This window comes from Eurypyga helias, unplaced genomic scaffold, assembly GCF_000690775.1.
Source record: "Eurypyga helias isolate BGI_N326 unplaced genomic scaffold, ASM69077v1 scaffold37079, whole genome shotgun sequence".
Lineage (NCBI taxonomy): Eukaryota > Metazoa > Chordata > Aves > Eurypygiformes > Eurypygidae > Eurypyga > Eurypyga helias.
In genome coordinates, this window is record NW_010270809.1 from 1 (window position 1) to 11,125 (window position 11,125).

The 11,125-nt window shown below is 38.8% G+C and overlaps 1 protein-coding gene across 1 annotated transcript; it reads right to left on the reverse strand.

Annotated features, from left to right (window-relative positions):
* Positions 1–1,078: 1,078 nt before the first annotated feature.
* On the reverse strand, positions 1,079–10,541 carry LOC104514814 (protein furry homolog; the record flags this gene model as incomplete). The annotated part of the gene is made up of 5 exons (XM_010158587.1): positions 10,508–10,541; positions 8,484–8,740; positions 6,378–6,524; positions 1,924–2,092; positions 1,079–1,169 (listed from the first exon to the last, which is right to left on the reverse strand). Coding segments are annotated over exons 1-5 (698 nt in total), but the record flags the coding sequence as incomplete, so codon positions are not given.
* Positions 10,542–11,125: the final 584 nt, after the last annotated feature.

Here is an 11,125-nt window from a genome sequence, read left to right on the forward strand (position 1 = left end):
AAAACTATATAGTTATAAGTATATATGTAAATAATAATAATAAACTAATCCAGAGGGAAAATATTTTTACCTTCCTTTTAGGTACATTACTAGTGCATATGCTGAAAACCACCATTTTGAGTCAAATCCTCTTTACTATCAGTTTGAAACCTCACTTAGTACTAAGACGAGTGCAGTATTTTACTTACAACTAAATTAGGAGATAGACACAACTAACCTGACAAAATGCTACTCATATTTATAATAAGTAGAAGGTGAGTGACTCAAAAGGTTCTAAGACAGGGACGTTTGCTCACATAACTGTCTCTCTAAGCCTTGACCGTGTGGAAGGTGGGCTGAACTACTGAAGTGATGCTAGCGACTCTATGGTACTATCAGGAACAACAGACTAAAGTAACACTAATATACTTACTGCTTAATGCTATTAGAAGGCATTCAAAGTTCTCTTAAAAAATAACAGTGTTCCAGTGAGAGAAGAAATACATATCTGTCTGTGCTCGCAGAACTGAGGGCCCTTAAGCTTTGCATTTATTTATTCATCCTTTATCAGTACGTACCGTAAGCAGTAAAAGACTAAATTGAATGTATGATTTATGAGCAAGATCTTTTGTATAGCTTTACTCTGTAAGACACTTTATCCAGACCAAGGAGGTGTCCTTGCAATCATGGATACACACCTGCATACTAAATTTTACTCCCTGTCCATTAAATCAAAAGGTGTAATCAAACCTGATTTTTAATAAAGACTTTAATAGTCATTATTTGGTACACACTTGATTTTCTTTCTCCTTTGTGGGTAATTCCTACAAAACCATGATCTACTTAGTACTATTTATTCAATGTAGGTTTAACACACGTTCCTCTACAATGTATTATTAAATGATGCTCAGGAACAAGAATCATATTAATAGTTGTGGGTTTTTTTCCCCACTTTTACATACACTCAATTTAAAATGGTCTTACTGGGATAACGCCTCTTAGGATCAGTCTGAGCATCAGAGTTCCTCACAAAACAATGCAGAACTTTGCCCAGCATAGGAAAATGCATACATTTTGGAGGAAAAAAACAACCACAAACCTTTCATCAGTCTCTTTCACCATCCTGTTCTCCTCTGCATCAGGAAAACTATCTTGGCCAGCTACAACAGTGTTACTGCTAGAGGTGGTTCCTGTATAGGAGATGTCAGTAAGAACACTTGTTACATGCAGCAGACAGTATCTGTAAAGCAATAAAAGCCTGTAACTTTAATTTCTTTAGTAGCCACAGCCAACATGATCATCCTGCGCACATGAGTGAACACTGTTACCTCTGCAAGACAGGAGCTGCTTGCGCGGCTGAACGCTGTACTATTTACATGCTTTGAGGGGTACATTAACATAACAATGCTCTTCCACTCCTTGAATTAAGCTCATTCTCAGCTGACATAACCTGTTGTTGTTCAAGAATCTGGCAAAACTTTGACAAGGTTGAATTTGGAGCGTGTGTTTCTTACGTATCTTTGACTACTTCAGTTTAGAAATAGCCTTTTGCCTTTGAAAACAGAACTGAGACACAGCTGAGGCTCTCTGTCCTCAGGAAACTCTGCTGCTTTGGTGTGATCTCCTATAATCACAGCATTGGTGATGATTTCTTGTTCTGAGAAACTAGTGGTACAAAAACCACCTCTTAAGAATTCTGAACAGCACCAAACATTGGCAATATCCTATTAATATATTAGAAGGGGTTAAGCATATGTTTACAGAGCCTATACAACATTGGGAATCAAAAAGGAACTCTAATTCAGACGTGTAACAAGGCCCTGAAACTTGTACATTATATATGCACAGAACTGAATTGGTGCAAAACTAAGAGATCGTTTTTTCAGAGAGACGAAGACTGGAAAGAGCAGGAGAGCATAACTGAAAAGTGTATTTAGGTCATACCAGAAGCTGCAGCTGAGGCTTTGTTACTGGCAGCAAAACGGTAAAATGGAGGATTATCGCAATGCTGGACTATTGGGTTCACTGGGTCGGTTTGCTGCAGCTCGAAAAGGAGCTCTTCCATTGTCTGAATAGTGTTATTGCGGCATAGATATATTGCAACCTTTTTTATCTAGAGAAGAAAACAACAGGTATTAAACTCTGTCCAAAGTGAATTTCCAAAGAAATGAACACATGTTACATGGCAATACTGAAAAGATCCAGGATGCAAGGTGTTACTCTTGGACAGACACTGCATCCATCTTGTTCATACAGAAATAAAACTGTTCACTGTGATATCATTTCCCCATCCGAGTGAATCTGTGATCTCATTACCCCAAAGTTTGTGCTTGCTACCCACAAATGAACTGTTTAGATATTTAACTACACAACATAAAAATACACAAAACCCACACAATTTTTGTACCTATCACTTAAGGATATCAGCATTAATCCTAAATCTGTCTCAGGGATTTGTAGTTCGAGCATATGATTTCCACTGAAGAAGAATCTTAATCTTTTGAATGGAGCAATGTTCTCATCTAGAAATCTAGATCCCCCCAAAACTTCATGCCTTTATATCCAGATAGGGTTGATGTGAAAGAGGTAGCTGTGGCCACAGAAGATAAGACAGGCTCTGAGGAGCTGTAATCAAAGTAATAGCACATGGAAGAAAGGCAGAGCAATTATGTACACAGAATTCATGCATCCCAACCTGAAAACTCTGACAAGAATATCATTTATAGAAATTCTGTTAAACAAACTTGTGTCCAAGGCCAGGCTGGATGAGGCTTTGAGCAACCTGGTCTAGTGGAAGGTGTCCCTGCCCATGGCAGGGGGGTTGGAACTAGATGGTCTTTAAGGTGCCTTCCAACCCAAACCATTCCATGATTCTATGATACTCAAACACCATATGCACTGCGGCAATGAGGCCAATTGAGGCACTGAGATCAAATTAGACTGAATTCTGGAGGAAAAAACCACTTGATGGCTATTAAACGCAGAGACTCTCTCTGGCTCAAAAACATTTGATTCATAAACTGCTGGAGCTGGGAGACCATATGCGGAAGCATCCCTCTGTGCTGGCCTTCTTGTTTAGATGTCCCTAAATTAATGTTTGTAGAGCTAACGTACTGGACCAAACTGCCTGTTGGCCTCACCAAGTATTGCTGTTCTTATATTCTTAAGTACTTCCATTAAAATAACTTCCTGACTGCTTCTCTTTCATTTGATTCATAAACTGCTGGAGCTGGGAGACCATATGCGGAAGCATCCCTCTGTGCTGGCCTTCTTGTTTAGATGTCCCTAAATTAATGTTTGTAGAGCTAACGTACTGGACCAAACTGCCTGTTGGCCTCACCAAGTATTGCTGTTCTTATATTCTTAAGTACTTCCATTAAAATAACTTCCTGACTGCTTCTCTTTCCATTTTTTGCTGTTGCTTAAAGTAGAGGAAAAGCAGACATTCAAAGACTCTTTTACTCTGCTGTGCTAAAAATTTCCAGGTACTTTCCAGATACAAATCCACCATGCTTCCAATGCTCACTTCTACTTGGGCTCACAGAGCCACTTCCAGCTTCTCTCACTCCAGAAGGGGTCATGTTCCCTACAAAAAAGTTTCTGAACTGTAAATATTCTAATAAAACTTTCTGTACATATGTGAAAGAAAGGACAGCTCAGCAATTTGCAGTGGGGAAAAATGCTAAAAGGAAACAGAAGTATAAAAGGCAAAGCAATGAATTTAGCTGCTTGAAAAAAATTGAGAAAATGTAAGTCAGGCGTGCTTTTGGCTTGGAGCCACAGAGGCAGAACAGATGGCTGAAGGCATGAAGCAGCTGGTGACTGCCTTGGGGCACAGAGGGCTCCCAAAGGAAATGGGTAAACTGGCAATCTTGGTCTTTCCAGCCCAGGTGAGCTGGAACAGTGCTGATAAACTGTCTGAATTATCTTTATTTGCTAATGGGTATGTATTATTTACATGATAACTGAAGATACATGTTTATGGTATCAGCAGCCTTGTGTAATTAGCAGTTAGGTATAATTTCTTATCTGTAAACTCCAGGACATTATCAAAACACTGAGCAGATGAGTGTGATAAGCCCGGTGTGTTTTCCTGCTCCAGACAAAGCTATCAGCTCAGGGGTGACTCATAACACAGTCAGGCATCCCACAGAAGTTGAAAAACTTTTTCAGATTTTGCAAAATCCAAGAATCAGACTTTTAACTCAACACTGTAAAACACAGACTAACAGGGTGGCAGAAAACACAGGAACCTTGCCAGCTGCCACCACCAATGAAGACCTGAATGTCTTGCTAACAGCCACTGGCAGCCTGGGAGGGAGAACAGCGAAGTCCCATGGGCAAAACAGGAGATGCTGGGCAGATGAAGCTGGAGACGCCCCCACAAGACTGCTCTCCTTGTGGAGTCAGAGGACTGTATTGTCCGGGAGGAGCGCAGGACTGTGAGAGCCAAGGCTTCAAGGCAAGGAGATTTGGAAAGAATTTGAAGAAAAGAAGAAGTACTAGAGGTAGGAAGGGGGTTTGAGGTAGGCTGCTCACAGCTGTGGGATGGCAACACCTTTGGAAAAAGGATGTGTTGAAAGCTCTGGGTTGGCAAGTATCTGGATGGGGGATGAGGTATGTGAGGGGCACTTAGGCAAGGGTGACAGGGCAATCAGGCATCTCCAATCAGGATACAGAATTAGGAGTAAGACATACTCAGCACAGGACTGCTCCTTCCTCTTAGAAAACTGCTCCTATTCCCTTTGTAATCTGTCAGAAATATATCATCCCTCAATTTGCTGTCTCTTGTCTCTGCGATTTCCACTTGTTCTCTGCCACCATGGCTCCTCTTGATGGGATAAGGCCCAAAGGTGGCCTCCAAGTCTGTCATGGACTGCAGGATCCGTCAGGTTGGAAAAAGCCTGGCAAGTTACTCATCTAACCTCCTGCTCAAAGCACGGTCAACACTGAATGGAGAGCCTCTGCCACTCTGTCACAACTGATGAAAAGATCTTCATTACCCTCAAGGTATTTGGGATCAACCCCTTTGTTGTTTTCTCATATAAGCCTTGAGCTGTTGTTTTCTCATATAAGCCTTGAGCAACCCTGCTTGCAAAAAAAAAAAGATTTACAGGTGGGGTTGCTTAAGGTTTATATGAGTATAATCTCATATAGAATCTTTGCTGATCTCTTCTGATTAGCTAGGCAACACTGACTTTTCATATATATGCACTGATTCAAGAATACAGAACAGTAAACCCTACAAATAAAAGGAAACCAACAGGATTGGTGGTTCAGTAACAGCATCTTGAACATTTTTCCAGTATTTTTCTGTATTTCCTTTATTCTGTTACGCACAGCAATCATCATACACACTTTAAGCAGAGTATTATTTCAGCAACTGTAAATGAAATATGTGTATGAGGCTTTTTAGATAAGTTTAATCCCATTGATAGTAATTTCAAATTTTTCTTCAGCAAAATCAATAGAAAGAGACTAATAAACCAGCATATTTTAACTGTGCTGGAAAATTTACTAAATTTAGATTCTGTTTCACCCAGCAACTGAGGCATGAGGAACATGGGAATGGGATTGTCTTGCTTTTCTCAGACAGCCCTGATTTTATTTTATCTTGAATAATAACAATATCCTGCACAGTTTGACTTGCACACTGCAGGAATAGTTATTTTATTCATGACAGCCATGCAAAGGCAAAAGTTGGTATGGGAAGGAGCTTATAAAAGTTAGCTATCTTGTGTCTCTTGAGATATCCCACAGAAAGCCTTAGTCTGCCAAATGAAAAGAGCGTAGCACTTCCTTAAAACTACACACTTTTCTAAAGGAACACCTAAATTCATACAACAAACTATTAAGATCACAGCATGTTATGTCCCATCCATGATGTAACATCCGTTGTTTAAAAAACTTTGAAAACTTAGTTTTGTAAACTAATTGATTACTTAGAAAAATCATACGCATTTAGTCTTTTTGCCTTCATTTTTCATGTTATTTAACCTCTGAGCAGCCATTCTGTCTTTTTAATAAGAGTTTAAATTTATATATAGCATATTTTTATGGAACTCTGACATGAAAAAAATATTTCTAGTATTTTTTCTCACATGTTCTGGCAATTTATGGCCAGTCCCAGTTATTCTTTGCTTGAGAGGAGCCCACTTCTTCCTTGAAATGAGGTGTGTTCCACTGCTGGACACTGATATTCCCACTACTCAATTACTTTCTTGAATTTCAGTTTCTTGTCTCATTTATTCACACGATTTAATTTTGTAAGGTCTGCTACAGAAAATGTTAGTACTTCTCATTTGTAAAACAGAAATTAATTTTCTGCTGGTGATAGCTGTTTTCTTGATTAAAACCTGTGCAACCAATAGTAAATAAAATAAAGTGCAAACACTTACATAAGATAAAAGGATGGTATCACTGCTAACACCACACAAACTAATGAGAAACTGCAGTGTTATCCTAAGGTTGTTACTCCATTTTTCATTGTTGGCCAAAGCATTCCAGACATTTTCCATCTCTGGTCCAGGAATTTCATCTCCGTACTGCAAAGGATCATAGACATACATTTTTTGAAATACGAAGACCTCCAAATGAAGGCATGCTCTTTAGAGCATTTTCTCATGCAAAACCAACAGTAAAATGCTGTAAAAAGGGACAAAATAATATTTTCAAAAGCTACCTGACAGACTTCAGAGCATAAATTGTATTTAAATGTATTTACGTGTAGATCCTCAGCAGGGCTTAGATCACAAATAACAAAAGTCTTTGAGGAATGTATTTCAAAAGGTGATCCTAAAATCAAGCAGTTTAGTGGGTTTCAGTTGTCTGAGCAACTGAAGTTCTATTTCTGCATGTCTGTACCTAAATGCTCCAGCCCTCACAGTAGTGAACTATTCGGCACTTCACTCCCGAGTAAATCCAGCATAACTAACCATTAGCCAGCCCTTCATTTTCACTTTGGAAACAAACAGCTTTTGCTCTCTTTGCAAGACACAGCTATAGAAATGATTCCCTTTTGTCCAGTCATTTAAATGGTTAGTGCATGCATCCAGGCTATGGGACTTGAAAATTGTTGTTTCCTCTCTAAAATCTCTGTCTCCCACTTTGAGAAGACTGTTCTAACCACTGCACAGACTGACATTCTGCTGGGAGGAGTGGCAATATCCAGGTCATGCTATGCTACTGAAAATTATTTAATACATACTAGCTACACCAACACTGAGACTGGCATCTACGCCTACGGTTATCTACACAGGTGCTCGCAGGTGCCAGTCCCTTTATCACACGTACAGCCTCCAAAGCTATGCAATCAGTACGGTTTGAAGAAAGCATACTTGCTCAATCTGGAACAAAAAGCTTTGTGTAGTGTTGGAAGCAACTTACTCCAAGGACTGGAGCTGATAGGCAGTAAAGGTGAGAACTGCATCGCATGTGTTTTCAAACCATAAAACTCCTCTAACAATATCCTAGAGACTCTGTACCATCATGTAATTCATGAGCCAGTATCATGCCTTGGATATGCAACAAGCATGAAAAAAGCATTCTGGTGGGCTGAAGCACAGCTCCGCATTACTTCAGACATGCTCACATGACAAAATGCACACAAAATAACAATAAAGTTTTACTCACAAGGCCTCAACATGAGGCAAGATCCAAAATCAACTATGTAGCATGGATACTGACATTCTGCTTGAGAGAGGTTTAGCCCTGAGGAGGATCGGAAACGTGAACCCCTCTGCCCCCTACGACACTGGTACTAGGCCTCACATCCTGGAGTTTATGTATTAGCAGTTTAGACACGTGTGCTAATTCTGGCAAAAGCAGTGCCAGAGCAGGCATGGCACACTCGCATAGCAGCCTGCAAGTCAGCAAAGAGAAGGGAAAGAAGAATTCCCAGTACCTTCTCCACCAAATGCTTAGGCATTTTACAAGAAAAAGTAATTGGAAAAAAGGAATGCCTGGTCCTTTATCAGGACCTGGGATGCAAAATACCTTCTTTATTACAAAACAGTTTAACTAGCACCTTATAAATTTATACCCATTTTTTTTCTTTTCTCTCTCTCAAGGTATGTTTATTTCCTAGAAAGTACAAGAGTTTCAGTAGGTCAAATTCCAGGTGCCTATTCTCCCAACTAAACTTTCATCTACTGCCTTAGACATTAACCTGGGAGGTGATCCAGGAGAGAACTGAGCTCAGTTCCTCTATAACTAACCATTAATGCTCTCACTACTAAGGGTAGAACACTTTTCTTCATTTATATTTTGAAATAAGGCAGTTTCTGCATTGTCTTTAAAACAAAAACTGAACAAACTTCTTCAAAAAAAAGAAGGCTGTTCAGTCTGTACTGATTAGTACAGACTGTTCCAGTGTAAAGTTTCTGGTATCATAGGGAAGAAACCCAAGTACCTTTTGCTTAAAAAAATGTAAGAATTAATACTTCAGAAATTGTTTTACAGGTTGGGTTTTTTTGAGGTTTTGTTCGTTTGTTTTGCTCTTTTACCTTGGCTGTCATATACATGAGATTATTGAGAACCAGTGAAGTGGCCTCAGGAGAGCCCCAGCCATTGCCTTTTAGTCCACTTGTGACTGTCATTTCCCCATCCTTGTCCTTCAGTTCATCTTCTGGAGTGGTAGGGCTTGAACCAGGGAGGAGGAGTCTGTTGTCTACAAGTTCAATATTATGAAGCCATGGCAGCAGATAAGTAAGCATGATCTGTCTTCCGTTCGGATGTGTTGTTGGAAATCGCTGGCTTACCTCTAAAACATTAAAAATTGAAAAGGACAAGAAGTCAGTTTATGAAGGAAAACTTAAATAAATTATTAAATCAGATTTCTGACATGTTTTAGACTGCCTGATGGTTTTTACCTTGCAAACCACAAGCATACAAAAGCATGTACTTCAGCTTCTGGCAGAGAAGCATTAATTTAATGGTCTATAATAGCAAGCAATTGGTCAGGTCTTCTCCCTGAAAGAACTAACGTAGTCTGGGCCTAGAAACAGAAAGTGGTCCCTGTTACTGTGCCATATTAGGTATCATGTGAAATGAACATCAGTGAAGATGAAAAAGGATAATTCAGTTACTGGCTGTTATTCTAGAATTTCAAGACATTTTGGAGAATTACAATAAACACGGAAAAGTGTTCTGCAGAATTATGAGTGCCCCATCAGCCTCCGCGTTTCTAAGCAATAGTTTAAATCTTAAGGCACATATTAGACTGAATTTACAAAAACACCTTGCATATATTATTAGGAGTCTTATTTCCTGTGGGGAGGCCTATAAAATTTGTAGTCGGCTGCCAGTCCAGGAATGCTGTATACAGAACTTTATATAGTTTATAAAAAAAAAATTGGCACTGTAAGGATTTGGAAAATCTGGGATAAGAAATACAGTGAGAGGCTTCCTGCCAAGGTGAACCACATTAGCTCTCTTTACCAGAATTCTTCTGAAAAATCAGTACACTTGACATTTCCTTTCCTTCCTCACTGCTTGGTTTCAAAAAACTTCAAGACATACACTGTCCTCTCTCTTTATGATTCAAGATATATAGTGGAGGGCTCTGATTCGGACTGTGTATGTGAGTTCTTTTGAACAACATGGCCACTACAGCAACATGAATAGATGGTAACAGTAATAACAAACCGCATTTGCTTTTTTTAAAGATAAATGAGCCAACAGACTAAGTTATTTATATCGCATCTTGGGCACTAAGAAATGGATGATGTATTGTTCCTTTACCCTTCCTCCAGCCCCTACAGACTGAGTAAAAACAACAGAAAGGGTTTTTAACAGCCAGTAAGAATTCCCATGATTACAGACATTGCATTCTGTTGTTTAAAAACCAGAGCAACACATTAGATGGATTAAACCAGACAAATAGGTCTCAAAACATCAATGTTCCCAGGAATGGTCTCGGAGTAGGCATATTCTGAATGGTGCTCCAGCAAGTCTGATTCTTTAACGTTTTTCTCAGTTACTCGAACAAAATGATTTTTGATAATACTGCAAAGATACTAATGACTTGCAGATGTGGCAAATAACAGAAGGCAGAGATCACCCATTCAGAGTGATCTGAATCATTGGTGAAACTGGACACATGCAATCAATCTTCCCAAAGATAAAGTTATGTTTATATAAACCAAAGAATACTATCCTCACATGTATCAGCTATATGAATGTATGTAAAAGAAGAATCACTATGCCTAACATGAGAACCCAGTACAGTAGAGTTTGCCAATGTCACTTTAACTTATCCAGGGCCTTGTAACTTCAAAGTTACCATAACATGACACAAGCGGCACAGAATCCCCAACCAAGGTTTTTAAATAGCTATTCTGTACTTTGTTCAAGTACCTCTAGGAAATGTACACTGCATTCTTAAACGTGGTTTGACCTGAACCAGAATAAAAGCAGGTCAAGCTAAATTTATTAACCGAATTGCTGTTCACGATTGGTGGAAACGTCTTAGTGTTCTACTATTTGTACAGAAATGTGAAGTAGATGTAAGTCAAACAGATATAGGTACCTGAAAAAAGTGGAAGGGTCAGTTCAGGATACATCCTTGCGAGTTCATATGAAAGAAGGGCAAGTGAGACACTGTAAAGAGGTGGTAATGGCCCATGTGTACCATACAAGATACTGCCTGGTCTTTGCTCAGCTACCTTTTTCGAATAAACAAAAAGTTTTGATTCAAGGATCTATGAAAGAGAAAAAATATCATGTAATGAGACAATAAAAAAATCATTAATTCAGGAAATGTCACCACTTCAAGTTTAGCTATAGAGGTATGATCTATATGCATTGGAATATACTGTCCAAATTTGAAAAGACACCAGAAATCATATTTTTCCATTGATTTTTTATATAAATATTTCCCAAAGTATTTACAGCTGAGAAAAAAATAACTATTTTCAAAACAAAACTAAAAAGCAAATAAACAGTGTTTTAGAAGTCACAAAAAAGATAGGAGGACACATGCATTTGGTTGATTTTAAGAAAAAGTAGCTGATACATGCCTGCATAAGTTGCATGGAAATTTCATAAATCTCTCTGTTGGTGTCAGATGCCTTGAACAGCACCAAGTTTAAAAGCGTCACTATATCAAAAGGATAGTTCCTGGAAGAACAAACAGTACATTTTTTGT